Source organism: Brachycentrus maculatus, unplaced genomic scaffold (genome assembly GCF_059751285.1).
Source record: "Brachycentrus maculatus isolate JH-2025_06_01 unplaced genomic scaffold, ASM5975128v1 h1tg000285l, whole genome shotgun sequence".
In the NCBI taxonomy this organism is placed as follows: Eukaryota; Metazoa; Arthropoda; class Insecta; order Trichoptera; family Brachycentridae; genus Brachycentrus; species Brachycentrus maculatus.
The window spans coordinates 1,344,611-1,367,245 of NW_028281036.1; the positions used below are offsets into that span (position 1 = coordinate 1,344,611).

The window sequence follows — 22,635 nt, forward strand, 5'->3', positions numbered from 1 at the left end:
AAAAATTAAATATAATTAACAACCAAATAAATGTTAGTCAAAGTCCCATTTTTAATATTTTTCCCATAAAATCAAACCCAACCTAAACAGAGTTATCCCCTTCCTTGCTCTTACCCCTCCTTAAAACACCATTACCCCCACCCCTACCCTTTTGAAACCCAACAACCTATACACTGTTTCTTTTTATATATATTTAGTAATAAATGAAACCCTGAAGAGGGCAACAGGTTGTTGCCGAAACTAGTTGGTTAATAAAAATGTGAGTGGATCAGAACACAAAGTATTTTTATTTCTCAAAATAATATATCAATATGATCCACAAAGTTAATGCTTTCAATATTCAAAACTTAATATTTACCCGCTACGGGGCAGAAAATGTTGTTTTTGCATTTTGAAGAAAAGGTATAGTTCAATTATTTTTTTGAATTTACTAAATATTTTTCAAATGGAGAAAAAACCTTTGTAAGGGGTGCAGGGTGTATTTACTCAGGTTTTCTTTTTTTATCTTAATATTTTGAGTGTCTCCAAATTTTTTTTGACGTATTCTGGATTTAGCTTTATTTTCATAGGAGTTATTTAAATCGAGATTTTGTTATTATCGATATCTCAATACAGATGAAGAAATATTTAGAAGTCTAGGCATTTACATGGCCTACAACCATGTTCTTTGATTTCCATATTTTTCTTCATATATGTTCAACTATCAATAATAAAAAAAGACGGAAATGACTTCTAAATCCAGAATTGGTGAACTAAAATTTGGACTGAAAATATTATGAATAAAAATTAAGTAGTCAAAAATGTAAGTTAAATAAAAATTTTAAACGATATGTTCAGACATCTTCTAGTAAAAATAATTACTAGAAGATGTCTGTCTTCTGTAAAATAATTCGGGATGAATTTTGCATACATTTCTAAAGGTTTCTGCTAGTAAAAACATACTAATTCCAAGTATAGATGCTGCCAAGAAGTAGCAAACGCATGATTTTTTCAATTGAAGTATAAATGTTACTTCCGAAATTTGAGTAGCGTGGTTGTCGATGCATGTTTAGAATAGTGAAAATTACACATGCATGAAGTGATCACTCAAACCAGCTTATGACAGGTCGTAAGCCCTGCAGTGCCCAGACTTATTCTTCTTTACCTATGTTGAGATATCAGTAATATTTTTCATTAACCACACCTATAAATTATAATTTCAAATTGAAACACGGTTGAATTTATCAATTTTTGACTCGTTTTAAACATACACAATGCAGGAACTGTTTCGAATATTTTATTTATGGTGTTGATAAATAGTCCCTTCTTGGAATTTTTACTTGATATATTTTAATACCAATTGGAATTCTGATAAAATGTAATACTATACGCTATATCATTTATGCCCGATCCGAAATGGTAATTCCATCAAAATAATATTTATTCGTAATAATATTTTTCCTTATTCACTTCTTTCGACATAAAAATAGCTTATTTTATACATTTACTCAATTCAATGACTCTTCAGTTTTCCAGTCGTTTGGTTTTATTAATAAAACAAAATGGAATTATTGAAATATCTCTATTTTACAACACTTCTTAGCCTTGATCATGTGACCTCATGTTGTGTGACGTCTTCAAATACATATAATGTTGATGCCTAAAAAAATTCAATTGGAATTTTTTCACTATGCACGAGATGAAGTAAATTTAAAATATAATAATAATAATAAAACCCTTATCCGCACCCCAATGGTGCATAGGGCACTGCTTCATATAAACGCAGTGTTATCTCGATCGTTTACACATGAAGGAAAGGTGATCAGCCCTCCACTTTAGGTATCAGTCCAGGGTAATATTGAATAAATATTACAATGAAAAAATCACTTATATTTATTTGACCCCCCTGGGAATCGAACCCGGGACCTCCAGAACGGTAGCCGAGCATGCTGACCATTACACTACTGAGGCGGACTAAATTTAAAATAAGCACAGTAAAACCTCGATATAACAGATCTCTATTTAACAGACAAAAAATTTATCAAATGTAGAAAAAAAAAGTGTTTTGTTAATATTATCATCAAACCCTTACCCGCACCCCAATGATGCATAGGGCACTGCATCATCTAAACGCAGTGTTATCTTGATCGTTAACACATGAAGGAAAGTTGATCAGCCCGCCGCTCCAGGTACCAGTCCAGGATAATATTGAATAAATAATATAGTGATAAAATCACTTTTATTTATGTTATCCCCTCCTGGGAATCGAACCCGGAACCTCCAAAACGGTAGCTGAGAGTGCTGACCATTACACTACGGAGGCGGACGTTAATGCCGAATCAATAAATAGTATTTAGACACACTCAAAATGTTGTAAGTAAAACCATAAATTAACTGCCAAATCAAATAAGTGACTTTCAGTTGTGTATTTGACTTTCAACGACTAATAAAAATCTTTTCTTGCTATCTTAACAACAAAATAATACATAAATATATAAATCTCCAAATTTAATTGCTGATATATTTTCTTAAGTTCAACATTTATCTTGTATTAGGAAGGTGAAGATAGTGATTTCATACATCGCTCACTCCTTTCAAGAACGTCATAAATCAAAAAACTTGATTTTTCAGGAGAACACTTTCAAAGTTTAAAAATATAAAACAATGTATTAAAAATAAATATCAAGATACTTATTGAAATTTTTACTGTGCCACAGATCTTTTTAGGTAAAACCTGAATGTTTTTTTTTCATTTGAAAAATATTTAGTATATTAAAAAAAAGATTAAACAAAAAGTTTTCTTCAAAATGCAAAAATGACACATTCTGCCCTGTAGCTGGTTAATATTAAGTTTAAAATATGCCGCTTTTGCTGGGATATAGTACATTTTCTGGGCATTCCGAAAACATGTACAACTAAAAATTAACGATTTTTGATATATGACGTTGTTGAATGGAGTGAGCGACATGTCATCTACATAAATCATCCTACACTGGCCTTGTACCATATTACGTGATACTATCTTTGTTTACTCCTCACAATCACCCGTGTTAGCTATAGATACTGAAATTATAATATTTCAGATTGCTTATACAAATACTGTAGTAAAAGACGCTCTTTGTACTTAGAAAGTAAAATTTATGACAGTAGGGAATTATCGCCAATTATACCTGGTAATGAACATCGCAGGAGGCTAATCCCTCTTAAAAACATGCCACAAGGCCTACACCAAGCAAAAGAAGAAGAAGAAGAACCATCGCATGTTAGGAATATCGAATTTAAAGTAACATACTTCAATTTAATAGATTTATATTATCCACTGGCACTTCGTGATGGAATTGCATTTTTAATATATTATTAGATTAAAACCAATATTTTTAGCTTTTACACTTTATTTTTATTTGACCAGCGACCGGGTTTCGTCGTTACCGACATCATCAGACTGGTTGCCGTTACCGACATTATCAGACATCAGACTGACACATCATCAGACCAGTCTGATGATGTCGGTAACGACGAAAACCTGGTCAAATAAAAATAAAGTGGAAAAGCTAAAAATATTGGTTTTAATCTAATAATATGTACTTCAATTTTATTGCAATCTTTTTAGATTCTCTTTATATCTGTTAAAATACAGAAAATGAATAGATATTATAGTCACAGACATCTCATCTTTGATGAGATGTCAAAAAATAATACGAAAAATACTCCTATAATTGGAGATAATCCAGATTTGTGAACAAAGTATTCGGAAACACTCAAAATGTTGTAGATTCTTAGTTTTCATTCACTCAATTTGCTTACTGAAGTACTAAAGGTAAGTTGGCGATATATGGATTGTGTCATTATGAGTTCACATTCTTAATACATTTCAGACGGGTATTTTTTTACGCCTGCGGACCGCTGGTGACGGGATTTGATAATTATGCATATATAGTTAAGCCCTTAACAAAGAGATTGGTGTATAATATTCATATAAAAACATTGGATAATTCCTTCTATTCTGCCTTAGAAATAAGGCCAGCGCAGAAGGTAAAAATACCCTTCCCGTCCTCAAGCATCAATCGACCAAATGGGTAGAAATACCTTTCCCGTCCTTAGTGTGTTAATCTACTACTATTGTGGTGTCCGCCTCCGTAGTGTAATGGTCAGCACGCTTGGCTACCCGACTGGAGGTTCTGTAAACGACTCCCAGGGTGGGGACAAATAAATATAATTGATTTTTCACTCTAATATTTTTTCAATATTACCCTGGACTGGTACCTGAAGGGGAGGGCTGATCACCTTTCCTTCATGTGTTAACGATCAAGATAACACTGCGTTTATATGATACAGTGTCCCATGCACCATTGGGGTGCGGATAAGGGTTTGAATGAATTATATCTGTAAAAATACAGAAAATTAATAGATTCAACTGTAGTTTTCATTTGCATAATTCGCTTACTGAAAGTACTAAAGTTATGTTGGCGATATTTGAATTTTGTCATCATGAACTCATATTCATAATAATAATTTTGGATAATTTATATTCCGCCATCTTCCTAACAAGGATACTACCTCAATGGTGTTTCATGTTAATATTTGCGATGATATAAAAAAGTGTTTTCCTTAACTTGGCGACAAGTAAACAAACTATTAACAATTTCTAATAAATAATATTGTAAAAAAAAATATCAAAATGTTTTGCCATTTTGATGAAATACATTTACTAATGTTTTTTTTCTGGAAAATATATTTTACTACTATTGTGGTTTATTCATAATTACTATTACTTTTCCGCCTTCATAATGTGAAAAATCACTAAAAACTAAAATTTTACATCCGTGGGATTCCCGCGTTGGCGCTCACGTTTAAAATAAAAACTTGTCAGTAGTTCAAGGTTGATATTATCTTTCAAAGTGTGACTGTGCCGTCGGTGTTGTCTGACCTCCACCGCTCCAAATTGGGAGGATGTGAGTGTCATTTGTGATATATTCCAACAGACGCTCTTGCTTAAAAAATAATATCTTTAGTCTTGTAGTGCCAACTTTATTTTATTTCATTCTGCTTTATGCCATTCACTCGGGTCGTGATCATTGTGGACCTAGGTAGTACCAACTGCAAGTTTACAACATTTTAGGTGTCTCCAAATCCTTGTTCACAAATCTGAGTTATTCCACATATAGCATTTTACTTCGCGCCGGCGACAGACGCCGTGGCATAGTTTAATAAACGCTCGACTGCGAAACTGGTGTCACGGGTTTGATTCCCGCCAATTGATAAATGAATTAAAAAAAGATGTATTTTCAATTGGTCTGGGTGTTTGTGATGTATTTTTCACATTTACGTTCCCTATCCTTACTAACCTACCTGCAGACAAGCATCTAAAATACACTCTTTGCGGGTTATTCCTTTTAAAAAAAAAATATAGTTTTACTTGATAGTGGTCAGGTCATTAGTTGGAATGATTGGCGGGTATGTATGAGAAGATGCTTGAATGTCAAGGAGGCGAAGATTGTTTGCAAATACTGATTGTTGTGGCGTTCTATTTGCTTTCCCTACCCCTGCGTTGAATCGGCATGATGGTTAGTTAGTTTTTAGGTACAAGCGTCTCAAGAAATTGAAAGTCATGTTTTCAGGCGTCTCCCAGTATGTAAAATAAATTGGTAACGATCTTGCGTACATAAAAAAATAAAAGGGTCTCTACTTAATAAAAGCTTACTCAAATCAACCAAAGATATTGCTGCGAACTCACGCAAGAAGCGTCATGAATTATATGATATATATAGGAGTTCCTAAAATTTGTGCAGTGTGGTCGTCAATCATGGGTTGAATAGTGAATATTACACGTGAATAAAGTTATCACTTAAATCAGCCTGTAACAGGTTGTAAACCCTGTAAATATCCAGACCTACATATTCTTCTTCGTCTATGTTGTGATGTCAAAACCAACTGCAAGTGTAAACGTGCCGAAAGGAGAAATCAAATTTACAAATCGTTAGTTCTGTAACTACAATAATGTTGATTAATATTCAACATCGTGTTTATACTTAATAATAAAACCCTTATCCGCACCCCAATGGTGCATAGGGCACTGCGTCATATAAACGCAGTGTTATCTTGATCGTTTACACATGAAGGAAAGGTGATCAGCCCTCCGCTTCAGGTACCAGTCCAGAAAATATTGAATAAATATGACAGTGAAAAAATCACTTATATTTATTTTACCCCCCTTGGGAATCGAACCCGGGACCTCCAGAACGGTAGCCGAGCGTGCTGACAATTACACTACGGAGGCAGACAATCGTTTATACTTATAACATCATCAATTATTCTAGTAAACATTTTTTCATTTAAATAAGCCTGCATTAATTATGAAACGTGATTTATAGCCGTGATTTTAATTTATTGTAATTGATTCGCAAAGACATCCCAGTGTTGGCGCTGTGTCAAAAAAATCTCTTAGTTTGACAGCTAAATAAATAAGATGGATCTTCAAATGAGTGGATCATTTACGGTTTATGAGGTTGGCAGAGTTTATCGAGACGGGCGTGTGTTTAGTTTGCTAGGAGAACGTTCAACAAAATCGGTTTATTTTTATGATAATTAATCTGAAAGAAAAAAATAAACAAGCAGCTGTCTGCAAGCGATAATGTCCTTCGAAAAATTCTTGTTTTATTTCTACAAAATTCTTACACATGACCTTTAAATTTTCTCATACTTTCGTCTTTGACACGTGTTGATTATTAGCTGGCTTTAGATATATATATATATATATATATATATATATATATATATATATATATATATATATATATATATATATTGGGTTGATGCAAAAGTAATGACCGTTTTTTATGATCCCAGGTAAAAAATTTTTTTTTCATAAATTGTGAATAGTATCTTCTTTTTTTATGATTCCATTGTATAAATTAAACAATGACGTAAATGCACTTTATCGAACGACATTTTGAAAAAATACAAGGGGTTATTACTGTACTCTGGCCAGGCCAAAACTGAATAAAAAGTAGATTTATAAAAATATGTATTGTAATTACGTAAGCGCAAACATTGTTTTATCTAATTTGTATTGAAAAAATAAGTTTTTCTTTCAAACAAATAAATGATTTTGAAAAAAAAGAGTTATTGAATGGTAAGGAGTTAGTTTTTTCTATACATATTCTAAAAAATTCATGTATTAAAAAAAAAATGGATGTGACCAGACGACCGGCTCTTTGCATTGCTGGAAGCTAACTAGAGTTTTATTATTGCGAGCTTGGCCTTAATGGCTCTTTTATGCTTTTATTGTTTTTTTTTAGTGACTTTATGGATAATGGAAACAGGTTGTACAAGTTATTGCATAATAATAAATAAAATAAAAACTGCTTTGATCTGTAGTTGTTATGAATTTAAAAAAAAACTTATTTTATCATAGTCATGTAATACATTTTACTTTATTATCCATTGTGTAATTTACATAAATTTTATTTTACATTGCACAGTAAACATCAGTAATAAAATAGGAATGTTTATATAAGTAATGATAGAGCCTTCTTCTCTGGTTGACTATGCAAACAGTTTTGTTGACACAAAACATTATCAGATTTCTAATGTTGTACTTTACTCTAACAGATAACACTAGAAAAACTCCATTTTTTATCTCCCATCTCACAGTAGTTAGGTACAGTAAATCCTTGATATGACAGACTAATTTGAAACCGTGTCCGTTAAAACCGGAAGTCTGTTATATAAAAATAGGTTTAAAATTAATAAAAAAACTTTGTTTTGAAAATATGAACACCGTGTTTCGATATAAGTAAATAAATAATATTTTATAGCATTATTAAATCATATCCGCTCCCTATGTGGAGCAAGCCACAAGCTGTCTCCAGGCTTTTCTGTCGGCTGCCAGCTCCCTTGCATCCTCCCAAGTCAGGTCCGCGTCCCGAAGTTCTAACGAGAACTGCCGACGAATTGTCAGCAGTGGTCGTCCTGGGTGGCGCGAACCTGATACCTTGTAAATAAATAATACAATAAACAATCTAAAATTCTATTTATTGTCTTCGGACACTCGTCATGAAGTGACATTGCTGTTTGATATTGACGCGCTTGCTTTCGATAATTCTGCTTTGAAAAAGGTTTGAGACATAATTTTTGATTATCATGACCGCTAAAAATTGTTTACTTGCGGTGATACTTTAATTCAAACATGTATAATAGGACGTATATAACAGGACATTTTTTATTTTTTTTACATTTTACTGGATTTTTGTCAAGGTTTTACTGTACTAGCATTTTTGACCCATTTGATGTTAAAATTTATCCGTGTCCATAAAACTGATTTGCCCCTTTTCACTCGTGTGAATTTCCCCACTTCAAACCTTTCCATCAATGTGTTTGGAATCAGTTAACAGATAGATAAGATATCTCCTACAAACAATTTTGTTTGTATGTCATGATTGAGTGGTGGACACTGCTCAGTAGGAGTTCATTCAACTCTCTCATTACTTTCAATTGATCTGTGAATGTTACGTTACAGTACAAACTTTATTCTGTTTTGTCCTAGCTTTATTAAGTCTCTGCATCCAAATTGCCTCACCGTAAATACTGCATTAAATTGTTCATCTATTAACCCTTTAAGTGATGAATGGTATTATTATGGCCAATCTCAGTAGGCTGTATTTTTTCTTACGAAAATGAAACCTAATAGAATTATTTTTCCATGTATTAAACAATATTCTGAAGACTTACCACATAAATTGATAGAATTTATGTACAATTTATAAGTTTGACAATAACTTTATGGGATAGCATGATGATTGAAAAATAAAAATATAACACTTGTATAAGACCACCTTTGACTTTGTTAATGTTTTTTTTAATATTTATAATTCACTGTCATACTATTTTTCTGAGCCTATACGGCCCATTATTAGAAATAGGTATCAAATTGTAAAGCGGGTTCGAACCGAGAAACTCTGACTCAAGAGTCCGCGACACTAACCACAGGACCACAACCTGACACAACTAGTTTGTTAACGCAACTTGTTGGGAGAAGTACAGATATACTTATCAACAGGTGAAAATACAAGCAATGTGTGTTTTCAATTGTTGATGAGAACATCAGTGTTTTGTTTGTATAAAAAAAAATATATTTATACTGTAATATGAGCCTGAAAATTGTGATTACTTTTTTTTAATAAATGTAATGCGTAATTAATTCCAAAGATAGATATCAGACATCCTGCTTGATATTACGTAAACATATTTTTTATTTTTTGATGGGTTGATAGTCGTCAATACACCAATACAGCAGTCACCAAGTTATTAAGCAAATTGCATACACACAACATTCTATTGAACTACATTCTTAACTCTTTGAACCCTAGAGGCCGGTAAACTGGCTTTATTTAGTGACGCATATACCCTAATGGCCAGAATACCGGTCTCAATATCTATCCTCATTACCCTATGGCCTGAAATACTGGCCTGCAAAGAAAAAACAGAGACGATACTTTTGACTTATTGCGACGTCATCGCAAATGTGAGAGGGAGGAGAACTTGTTTGAACATAAACTCCGATTAATTTTGGATCGAAATTTCATTTTTAGTCAGATATAATTTTTTGGTCAAAAATTACTCAAGTGCTTAGGGTTAGGGTACTTGTTCAATGAGCGCTTCAGGGTTCAAAGGGTTAATATCTTTGAATTTTTATTTTTTCAAGTAAAAGTAAACAATTGAACAATCATGTGCATGTGAAAAGTTTTCCGTTATACATTTGGAATTCAGAAATTTCTTGAATAATGCACAGCTGCTTATTAACCTTTGGATGCGTAAATCGACTATAGTCCATGGCTTTTACAGGCCATGGACATGGCTTAAACAAATAAAAGGAATTTTATAGAATACTTACTTTTGTATGGAAAATTTGCATTTTTCATTACATCAACTTTAATTTTTTGCTTAACGCGTTCAAAGGGTTAATATTACATTCCTGGGTAAAAATTATTTATAATTGTTGTCATTTAGAAAGAAATGTTGTGTTTTCAATAAAAATATTTGTTACTTTGCTAAAAAGAAATTTGCTATACCTTCTTCAAAATTTATTATGTTTAGTTTGATGTTGTTACTTCATAAGTTATGTTGTTCATAAATACATTAATATAATATACACAAGAGTGAAATAGATTTTCGTCTTACAAATTACACATATTTTGTATTTTAAAGCATCGTTTACTTGTGGTATAGTACGGTAATATAAAACATTCATTATCATTCATCTTTCACTTTATATAATACCACTTAAAAGTTACTTTTTATGTTGGAATACCTAAAGTAAAGGATAAATTTTAAAGAGTGCTAGAATATATTTAAACAAACAAAAAAAAACTTTATTTCATGATTTAAACTAAGATGGTGAAAAAAAAAATACTGTGTATTTTTTATAAAGATTACTTTCCGGTTAAAACATTTTACAGACTTTGTTTGTGTCCTGCAGTAATACGCTATAATTTAAGCTACACTGCTTTGTATTTTAAGATTTAATCTGCATGATTTGTTAAAAAGACTAAGGGAAATTTCCATTTCTCCAATTTCTCTTAAATCTCCTCGTTTTACATTGTTTCCTCCCAGTAATTTGCAAACGCTGAGAAGTTCCCGATTGACCCACACTAGATTATCCCTCCTTTTCCCAACACAGAATTAATCATAAAGTGTTTTTACCTAGAAGTAACCTATATCCACTAATTGATCAATAAACCTTGTACATAATGACCAAGGTAAATAATAAATGCAACTCCCATCTTAAAAAAAAGCAAACACGAAAATGCCTAGGATGTCATTCACCTCCTCCGTGTTTATTTTGGCCAGTTGCTTGGGCTAATTAACATACGACACCATTGTCGAAAGCCTATGTTGATATTTTATAGAGGGCTCAGCTATGTGCATGTGGGTAGCATGGCCGTGCACAGCTAAGGACAGCCGGCTTTGTGCATATCGTTAGCTGAATCCTTAATGTGGCTTACTCCATCTGGGCAAAAAAAAAAGTACATGAATATCATAATTGGCTGGCATTACGCAAACAGCAACCAGTCCACATTCCTCTCAAACTGGACGGGACTGATAACCTTGTTTTCATGTAATAAACAATTATAAAAAAAAACTACCTTATATGATGCAGTGCTCGAATTTGTTTGGAAATGCCATAACTAGGCGAAACAATAGTCACAATATTAATTTTTTACGTGTTTTTGTTAATAAAATACAACTTAGTAGAATTAAAAAAATCTGTGTTTGGTTTAAAAATCAATACATAAAATAAAATGAAGTTCTACAAATTAAACGCCAAATCTTTTTAAATATATATATTTTTTTAAATATATATATATATATATATATATAATCTAATTATTTTCAATTTTGATGTATTATTATTGACCAATACTAATGGGGTCTTGTGTTCTGTCCAGTTGTCCCGCCTGGGCTACCACAAGCTGGTCGCCGGAGGGGCGGAGGTCGCCAGTATGCCCGTCACCCAGAGGAGTAACGGTGATGTCCACACCGAAAAACCACCACATGGGTCAGTATCTAAAAAACTAACAAAAAGTACCTAACCTTAATTTTAAGTACTTAACCTTAGTATTTAGGTCAGTACCTAACCTTAATTTCTTATCAATTTTCTCGACATAATCCAACCATCGAACCAGTAAAATTAAAAATATTTAATTCTTTTATGAGATACCATTGCTATTATATCAAGATGTTTCCCAGGAATGGTGTTAGTATCAATTTACAAAGAATATTTGCATATCAAGGTTACATAAGAGTGAATTTATTATCTTTTCGTAAACAGTAATTGATATATCATACATGATTCTTCAATAACTATTGGATATTATACCAAATTATACCCTAACTGATGAATATCATATAGAGTTGTTTAGCTACTAGTGAATATCATTATAATGTATTGCCCGCCTCCATCGTGTGGTGGCTACCATGCTAGATGTCCCGGGTTCGATTCCCAGAGAGTTCAAAAGAAATTTAAGCATTTTTCCATTCTAATATTTATTTAATATTCTCTTGGTCTAGTACCTCGTGAAGCGCATGATATATCTCCTTGCATTCATGAAATAAATTATCAAATTAACATTACGTGAATTGGATGCAGTTCCCTATGCACCATTGGTAGCGGATAAGGATCAGTAGTGAATATCATATATGGTTTTTCAGTTAAATTTTTTTTGCCTGTATATGGTATAGGTAAAGTTTAACAGATTATCACTTAGCTTCTAAAATCAGGCTTAACATATAGTAATATAACCTTCCTACAGACAGAAAAATTTGAAGACATTAAAATGCTAAAAAATAAATAAAATAAATTTCTTCTTTTTCTTCTTCATCTTGTTGTAGGCCTTGTAGGCCTTCCCCACCTAACGACATCTTCGATCTCGCATATTTCCCTGATCCTGGCGTTTCTTATTCTATCTCGAAGACTCTTGCCTGATATGCTTCTTAGAGTCTTCATTTCTGACACTCAAACAAAATTATTAATAAAAACTGTATTAATAACAAGTGTAAATCCCTCTCCAAGCACAAGAGCTTAGTCTCTTTATTGGAGAGAACTGCTTTTTAATTTTAAGATTGTATGTAGAAATGTTAAGAAAATGAATTAAAAATATTAAAAAAAAAACTTTTATAACCGTATTAAATAAATTAAAAATTAAAAAGTCAAATATTGCACAGAACTATGTCGGCGATTAGTTGATTTCTTTCAACATGTGTTGTGTTGCAGGGAATGGTCGGGCCCGGGGCGGGGCAGGAACGGCTCGGGGGTAGGCGCGGGGGCGGGGGCAGGGGGCGGAGGCGAGGCGGGGGGCGCGGAGGTGGACTGCTCGCACCTGGTGCTCTGGAGACACCCGCTCACCACGCTCGAGTACTTCAGCAAGGAGGTGTGGATGCTGCTGCTGCAAGCCGCCGAGGGGTAACTCTAATCACTTCATAATGACTAGAAGGAATGTGTATTTGATTACGCATTGTTCTGCGTACTGCCAGGGTTTTCGAAAATACTTGCGTGCTGAGAACTCTTTATAACTCTTTGGTGCGAAGTAGACTCGAGAGTGGCTCGATGATTTGGGGCCACACAAGCTTAAGTACTCTCTTATGGTACAGAAAGTCCAAAAGAAGTTTCTGAGGTATCTCTACATGAGAGAGTACAGCTATTATCCTTGGCTCTACCCGACCGAGTTTCTCCAGGGTATGCTTGGCTACTTTAGAGACTAGAAGGAATGTGTATTTGATTACGCATTTTTATCGATTGTTGCGCGGTATGATCGATAATCCTGAAATTATCCGGAACATTGGTCTGTATGTTTCCGATAGTTACCTAAGACAGCGTCGGCATAGATTGTTCCACATTCCTATACACAGGACCGACCTGCCGATGGTTATGACTGTAGGAAGAGCTACCGCTACGTTGAACAATATCTCATTGGATATTGATCTGTTCCATGTGTCTGAAGGAGTTTTCCGAAGCGGGATTCTTCTACACCTTTAGCAATAGTATTCTTGCTTATTTTCTATTTTTGTTAATGTATACGATTTAAATTTAAGTTTGTAATGTGTAAGTAATAAATAAATAAATTGAAATTGAAAATTGAAATAAATTGAAACTAAAATTAAATTGAAATAAAGTAAAGTAGAAGGGATGCTAGACATCAAATGTTTATACTCGTACTTACTACCTACTAGATATCAAATATGCACATCTAGACGCCCACAAACAAGATACAATTGGGTACCGTATAAAATTATTTCCATAAATACATTAAGCTCCAAAACTCAATAATTACAAATACAAAATATCTTAAATGTGTTATTCGTATGCAAATGCAAGGGATGCGGAGCATCTACAGCATGGATGGATGGACCGCGCCTGATGCATAGGTGTATGCATAAGTCTTTTCCGATTTCACTAATGGTGGGGACTGACTGGAGTCATTTAGTTATAACGTAACACGTTACGATGCGAGCGTTCGCATACTCAGTATAGCGAGCTGAGCTCGTTCAGAGTACTCCATCCGATGCTCAGATGCTCGCCGCAAATGTTACGTTACGACGAAATGCTCCGGTCAGTCCCACCTTTAGAGATGGCGCTACCGAACACTATGCGGTATATGAATTTTACACTACGTCAGTTTGTTTGTTTGATATTAATCTTTCCTTTAGAGCGCTTGTGCACTACACGGAATTTTATAGTCCGGCAGTCCGGTTTTGAAAAATAAAAGCGACTACGACAGTTTAGCTTCATCGAATTTACACGCAACATGATCACGCACCGATCCGAAGAAAGATGGACAAAAGCACAAGCCAATCCAAGGCAATCATCCGTTTTATCACACTAACTGAAGTGCCGGATGTTAAAATTCCGTGTAGTGCACAAATGCCCTTACGGTGCTAAAAATCTTCCGCGTGCAATGGTGATACATTGGACATTTTTATTCATTCAGTATTGAAGAATATTTTTTGACCAATCCAACATTTTATGCACTGTTTCTTACAACCCGTCATAGGCTGGTTAAGTGATTACTTTAAACGCATGTTAACATTCATCATTCTACCCAAGTAAGGATGAATGGTAAATTGATTGTATTTTTAGTTTACTAATATTTTTATTATTTTTTCTAGGCTTCCAGCGTACAAGGGACTAGTTATATTTAGCATAATTCTATCTACAATAATTGTAGTGCTGTTTCAAATCAATGGACCGCACCAACCCATTTTAGAGGTAAATATAATTTTAATTGACAAAATTTAATCAAAGATGTATTTTATGGTAGTGGGCCGTATAAAGCGCTTCCTTGGTTTAATTACAAAATTGGTCAACAAGACAGTGGTGTCATACTGACTTATTGGCCAGCAAGACAGTGTTGTAATACTGAATTATTGACCAGCAAGACAGTGCTGTAATACTGACTTATTGGCCAGCAAGACAGTGTTGTAATGGGCTGACTTAGTGGCCAGCAAGGCAGTGTTGTAATGACCGGCTTATTGTCGGCCAGTTACTGCAATGTTGTATTGGGGGGATTGGTCAGCCTGTAAGACATTGTTGTAACGGGCCGACTTGTTGGCCAGCAAGACAGCATTGTAATGGGCTAACTCATTGACCAGTAAGACTGTGTTGTGATAAGCTAATTTGTCCTCAGGTGGGGCTGTCGTCGGCGCTGTGGTGGGGCTGGTGGGTGGCGCTGGGCGTGCTGTCCTCGGTGGGGCTCGGCACGGGCCTGCACACCTTCCTGCTGTACCTCGGCCCGCACATCGCGCAGGTCACGCTCGCCGCGTACGAGTGCGGAGGCCTCAACTTCCCCAGCCCGCCCTACCCAGACGAGTGAGCCATTTTTATCTCGTACAGCACCGTAGTACCTTAGTACAGCAAAACTTCTCATAACGAGCCTAAATGACAACAGCTGGAGTCGCGTTGCAGGAGCCTGGGTGAGGACCTATCCAACATCGGATCCGTGATAGTTCATAAGGAACTCTCACGAGAGGTGGTATCATACATGATAAAAATAATGAAAGACATTGGTAACATAAACCAAAGTAGGACACAAAATGCCGAGCCCTCTTCTAGTGGAACGGAAGGTCTGCTGATGACAGTCAACAGTCCGCCTTCTCCTGAGGAGTGTAACGTGGTTTCCTCCCAGCAATGAGCAAGTGCTGAGAAGTTCCTGATTGGCCCACACTAGATTATCCCTCCTGTTCCCAACACAGATTCAAATAAAAACATTTAATTAGTTTTGATTTTTTCGCTATTTATTCTGTCACTAGGTTATTCACCCTACGGATGATATATCAATATAGGGGTGAATTATCCAGTATCTGACATTATCTGTATTATTTTCAGAATCATATGTCCGGAGAGTATAGATCCCCGATGGGAGACGTCAATCTGGAATATTATGTCAAAGGTAATTTTTTTTTTCTATTACTTATATCGTAGTCGTACAGGAGAAAGTGACCAAGTGCATTTTTTACAAAAACGCGATCATTGACTATTTAATATCTTACTAGCTTAATATTGCCCTGAAAAAAATCCCAAAGGAATTTAAACTTAGAACTATAATATATTGACTTGTTAAAAATAACTTACTGCATTGGTGTTTATTTTCTTTGCCCAGTAAAAGTGACTTAAATGGCCCTCCTGAACATTTTACGTTTTGTTAGTTAGTCACTTTCTCCTGTACAACTACGATATGTTTATTAATATTTGTATATATTCGTCTTGATAAAACAATACCTCGAATATTTGTTCAAAAGTTTTCACACAGTTTTATACCACTCGCAGCTTATTAAGATTTTGTTGATATGTCACCAAAGATGAAAAAGTTTACCAATATAATGTAGTACAGTAGACTCTCAGCTATCTGACCTACCGGGGCAAAGACCCTTTCCTTTACCCTACTGCACGCATTATAAGCTTAAGTTTAGTTTCGTAGTTCACTGCGTTGTGTGTGGAGTACGCACCGTAGAATGGGGCTACTTGAACTTTGATATGTTACTTGAGCCCAGTACAAAAAAAAATTAGATCTGTATTTGCTCTACAATAATGAACGTACAAGTGTCACCTGTCAGGGAAACAATGAATCATGTCGATACGTTCATTATTGTAGACCAAATACAGATCTAAATATTTTTTTTGTACTAGGCTCAAGTAACACATCAGAGTTCAAGTAGCCCCCCGTTCTATGGTACCTACTGTAAAACATGTTTTACTACTTTGCCGTAAGTGCATTTTGATGTTTTAGTTCGTTACATTCAGTTATGTTACATGTTCATATTTGAAAAGTTTTCAATGTGCAAATAAAATTCACACATTTTCAATGTCGTTTTTATCATTTTCCGTGTTATCCGACCTTTTAGCTTATCCGACCTTGCGGCGGCCGGTTTAGGTCGGATAATCTAGACTACTTTCTTCTTACCCTTATCCGCACCCAATGGTGCATAGGGCACTGCATCGTAGCGACGCAGTGTTATCTTGATCGTAAATTGCATGAAGGCAAGGTGATCAGCCCTGCGCTTCTTGTACCAGTCCAGGGTGGTATTAAATAAATATGAGAGTGAAAATCGGCCATATTTGTTTTGACCCTCCTGGGAATCGAACCCGGGACCTCCAGCACGGTAGCTAAACGCGCTGACCACTGCGCTACGGAGGTAGACTACTTTAGTTTAGGTGTTTACAAAACTTATAATGACCTCTCAATTTGTTGGTTTAATGATAGTCTATGTTGGTTTGATTGTAACAAAGTTTAACAAATGAACTAGATTTTGTAATGCCCAATGAATTTAAGGAGATGTACGTTTGTTTATAATTAGCTTTTATGCGTGTGAGTGCAGGTGCGGGTGGAGGCCATGCTGTGGGGGCTGGGCACGGCGCTGGGGGAGCTGCCGCCCTACTTCATGGCACGCACGGCGCGCCTGGCGCACAAGCCGCCCCCCATCCCCATCAACAAGAACAAGACGCCCGCCACCTTGCTGGACAGGTGAGAACTCCCCGTGCTCCGGGGTGACCATTATTTTATTCATAAGAATCACGGATGAAAAACCTCAAAACTTGAAAGGGTTCAATAATAAAAATTGGTATGTGTGACAATGTTTTCAAAGTAATTTGTATTTTTTTGTAATAATTATGGAATTATAACACTGCGTCAATACGATTCAGTGCCCTATGCACCATCGGGTGCAGATAAAGGTTAGAACAAGAAAAATCAATGTTATTTTTTTTATAATTAAAATTTAACTTTCTTTTAAAAATCACTATAAATATTTTATTATTACTTAATTATAATGTCTACCGGTTTCGAAGCTAACCGCTTCTTTATAAAGATATACTGAGTATACTCAGTCTTGATAAAGAAGCGGTTAGCTTCGAAACCGGTAGACATTATAATTAAGTTATAATAAAATATTTATAGTGATTTTTAAAATAAAGATACATTTTAATCATAAAATGGAAAATCACAAAGTTAGTGCTTCAAATATAAATTATATAATTTTTTTATTTTAATTTAAATGTTTGTGTTTTTACTACTAACAAAAATATTTCAATTGCATACTATTTCTGTGAGCCTAAGCGGTTCATTATTAGAAATAGGTATCAAATTGTGGTAGAGTGGGTTCGAACCCAGAAACTCACGAATCCGTGACACTAACCATGGGACCGCAACCTGACGTGATTATAATATAGATCTTTATAAAATTAACTTTGTTTAAACCACTTTTTTATTATTAGTACACTTTGACCTACCGGTTTCGACAAGAACCTTGTCATCATCAGGGTTTATTACATTCTAAAACATTAAAATACTCATAATTAATTACATTCCGTTGCCAAAAACTGAATCTCAAATGATATTGTGCGTTGCGTAGCAACTCCAAATAACAACTTATGGAATCACCCAAAAAACAGTATGAAGCTTGCGCACGCATAAAATGTGCCACAAAGTATCTGCGAAAAACATTCAAGAAAAAATATAATAAATAATAAAAAACTCTTATCCGCACCCCAATGGTGCATAGGGCACTGCTTCATATAAACGCAGTGTTATCTTGATCGTTTATACATGAAGGAAAGGTGATCAGCCCTCCGCTTCAGGTAATATCGAATAAATATTACAGTGAAAAAATTGCTTGTATTTATTTGACCGTCCGGGGTAATATTGAATAAATATTACAGTGAAAAAATCGCTTGTATTTATTTGACCCCCCCTGGGAATCGAACCCTGGACCTCCAGAACTGTAGCCGAGCGTGCTGACCATTACACTACGGAGGCAGACAAGAAATAATATAGATCTGCTATTCTTTGGCGGGTAATATGTGGAGCGTGCAAATAGACCTGTCGCTCAGTGGTGATAATGTCCATTTGTCCAGGGGCAAGGTCCTGGTGCAGCAGCTGGTGGAGAAGGTGGGGTTCCTGGGCATCCTGGCGTGCGCCTCCATCCCCAACCCGCTGTTTGACCTGGCCGGCCTCACCTGCGGCCACTTCCTCGTGCCCTTCTGGACCTTCTTCGGGGCCACGCTCATCGGCAAGGCCATCATCAAGATGCACATACAGAAGATGTTTGTCATCGTGGCCTTCAACGAGAAGCTAATCAGGTGACTCAACCTTCCACTCATCTGGAAATCCTTCCATTCCCACTTACGATATTTCTATTTACGTCTCTCTTTAAGGAAAAATAATATGTAGGTACTTAAATAGATTTTTAAACTGGATATCCAGTTGCGTAATTATATATCGTAGTCATACAGGAGAAAGTGACCAAGTGCATTTGTTTACAAAAACGTGATCATTGACTCTTTGCATTATCGATAAAATTAAGAAAGGTGTGTTGAGATGGTTTGGATATGTAGAACAAATGAGTGAGGAAAGAACGGTAAAACAAATTTATGAGGCGAATGTAATTGGAAAAAGGAGCAGAAGAAGACCGACAAAAACTTGGCACAATCAAGTATGCCAAATACGCGAAAGTGGTCGGGTTAGGAGTCAAAACAATCGGCGGGTGTGTATGAGGAGATGCATGAACGTGGAAGAGAGCGAAGAATGTTTGCAAGGACAGAGTGGTGTGGCGTTCTTTTCTCTCTGCCTACCCCTGCGGAGAAGCGGCGTGATGGTTAGTTAGTTAGTTTTTTTAACTGTCTCCCGCTCTCTTCTAAGTGTTTGTAAAGACAACTTTTAAGCGTTTCCCGCAAACAACGTGTTAACCGCCTATGTAAATATATATGTAAATAAAGTTAATATAAAGTACAAAGTGACGAGACCTCTGGTGGCTGACATTCGCAGTCAATGTGTTAAGATTCAATATTGGGTACCGCGCTTTGTGCCAAATGAGTGGGGGGCATTATGCAAGGTGCAGGCTGTGTGAAAGCCGCGAATAATGAGTTTTTTTTTAACTTTTAGACTGATTTTGCCATTTCACTGTTGTTTGTTGATTATATCATAAACGAAGTAATGTTATCTTGTCCAGTGAGGTGCTGGGGTGGCTGCACAACATGCCGGGCGGAGTGGGGTCCCGGCTGGAGGAGCCGCTGCTGGGCTTCCTGCAGAACCAGCGCTCGCGCCTGCACAAGGGCGCCGGGCAGCACGCGCCGCCCTCGGCCCTCTCCGCGCTCTTCGAGAAGGTGGTGCTGGCCATGGTGGCGCTCTTCCTGGTCTCCATCCTCAACTCCCTCGCGCAGAGCTACTACCGCCGGATACACGGATCCTCCACCAAGTCCCGCAAGCGGAGGGATTAACCGGAGTCCCGCGCCCGCAGTGTAGTCAATTTATCTTAGCATCGGCTCTAGGAACTAATTGTAATTTACAGCGACCGGCTCCTGTGACAACTACTGCACGCATATCTCTCGCCCTCCGATAACCATTGTGTACACTTCTCCTTCTAACTTTTATCGGCACCCAATAGTGCACAGGGCACTGCATCATATAGAAGCAATGTTATCTTGATTGTTAAATACACAAAGGAAAAGTGATCAGCCTTCCGCTTCAGGTACCAGTCCAGGGTCGTATCAAATAAATATTAGACTGAAAAATCATTAATATTTATTTTTATCCTCTTGGGAATCAAACCCGAGACTTTTGGCATGGTAGCCTACCGCGCTAACCAATACATTATGGAGGTGGACAATTAGCCAACAAATAAGTGTTTTTTTACTATGAGGCCAATGGCGGGTTCTTTTTCCAAAACATACTTTTTCAAAATTGATATTTAGGGAAATATTTTGTATTGAATTGGGGTATCGATACGACACCTAAAATATTACACCTAATAATATATTGATTTTTATTAGCAATAGTGTATACACTAGCATGAGTGATAAGCACTTCTACCACTTTTACTTAGAAAATTCCATCACTATTATCAATAGAAAGTTGCAAGTATTTGAATTGGGGGAAACTGTTTGATCATCAGTCTCGACTTTTGACATTTTCAACAATTTTATAGCGTGAACAAAAGTAAAATAATGAATGGAGAAAACTTTTTTTTTGGTTCTAAAAAAATCCTCGACAATAATAATAATAAATTTTGATAATTTCTACTGCGCCATTTTTGTAAATTACTACCTCAAGGGCGCTAATATAAATATAAATATTTTGTTAACTTGTTGCAATTGTCAAAAACTGTTCAGCAGATTTGAGGCTAGAGCAGTGCGTTAAAATTGAACTGGCAAACGATAGAATGTCAATATTGAAATAGTTCATTTTGGAATAAAGAAACCTGGCGATTGCGTATGCGTGCAGCAGTCCTAAGGATGCAAAACTCCTCCGGGAAGATGGGGAACGGGAGAGATGGAGTATTATTCCTGGCAATAGTAGCCGGTTGAACGGTTCAGGAGTGTCGGCTTTAGGAGAAATAATATAATAGAACGATTTGTTATTGTGAATGTGTTTTTGTGAAGACTCTAGCATCATCGGTGCATTTTCCACTTAACTTAAGTATAATGTGTAAAGAAAAAAACTCAAATTAGATTAGGGAATCCATTCTGGGGGATGGGTACTGAGCTGTGTCCCTTTGTCTTTTCGTCACGCGCCTTATTCCATTATTGTATATATCCGCTTGTGTCGTGTGCGTACCCGGGCGACTCCAAAACTAACCGCACTCCTTTATTTGATCAACCATTCGAATATGTTACATTTCTTAGAAATACGCTCGTATAACACGGTTATATGGCTCCACAAAAACCCGTATTATACAAGGTTTGAAGTTCATACAGAATTAAGGTTTGCATTCCAAAAAAAATCTAAGATAGTTTACATGAATATGTGCTTAATTTTTTTAAATAACAAACATATTATTTAATTCATTTGTTTTTCTTGAAACAGTGTTGTAAAAAGCGTGTACAATAAATGCGTATACGAAAAATATGCCACAATTTATGCACTGTTGTATAAAAACATATTATACAAAGCCCAAGTGTAATCTAAATACGCTTTTTCTAAGCTCTTCAAGTAGTGTACATAGCAATTTTTTATTCTCAATATTATTAATATTTAAAGCATTTACTTTGTGGTTAGTCATTTTTACTTATTTATTTTTTTACAAAAATGTTAATAAAATTAGTATATAACCACTCACCGAGATTTTTACGTCTACCGGTTTCGAGACGTACCCGTCTCTTCGTCAGGACAATCACTAACACAGCATGCAAACAATACTACCCTTCACCACCATAGCACCATTTACACACTCAAAACTACACAAATTGTCTAACACATGCGATTTTTGGTCGACCCGAAGACCAACATGCACTATAGTTTTCAATACAGACATGCGTTACGAGCCGAGGTTAAACGTATATTAGACTAGGAATCGAATCTATTTATATACTTGTAGGATGAGAGGAGTGGGGGGGGTTCGAATTGGATATTGACGAATCGTGTTTAATCGATGTCGAATCAAACAATGGACTATATGTAAAATTTATTTGGTTGTTAATTAGAGGAATATTATTTTTAAGTGCTTTCCTAATATAAAAAATCTCCATATTATTTAGTTTTAACCCTTTATTATTGGTTAAAACTAAATAATATGGAGATTTTTTATATTAGGAAAGCACTTAAAAATAATATTCCTCTAATTAACAACCAAATAAATTTTACATATAGTCCATTGTTTGATTCGACATCG

General features: G+C 35.6%; 1 protein-coding gene across 1 annotated transcript in view; it reads left to right on the plus strand.

Annotated features, from left to right (window-relative positions):
- LOC148305134 (vacuole membrane protein 1-like) overlaps positions 1–21,224 on the plus strand; it is a 40,457-nt gene extending 19,233 nt beyond the window's left edge. The window contains exons 2-9 of the mRNA XM_088267172.1: positions 11,427–11,536; positions 12,752–12,940; positions 14,644–14,743; positions 15,162–15,343; positions 15,860–15,923; positions 17,350–17,495; positions 18,884–19,108; positions 19,978–21,224. Of these exons, the coding sequence (XP_088123298.1) occupies positions 11,481–11,536; positions 12,752–12,940; positions 14,644–14,743; positions 15,162–15,343; positions 15,860–15,923; positions 17,350–17,495; positions 18,884–19,108; positions 19,978–20,245 (1,230 nt within the window). The 5' untranslated portion in view covers positions 11,427–11,480 and the 3' untranslated portion in view covers positions 20,246–21,224. The remainder of the gene's footprint in view (positions 1–11,426; positions 11,537–12,751; positions 12,941–14,643; positions 14,744–15,161; positions 15,344–15,859; positions 15,924–17,349; positions 17,496–18,883; positions 19,109–19,977) is intronic.
- The last annotated feature ends 1,411 nt before the right edge of the window (positions 21,225–22,635 follow it).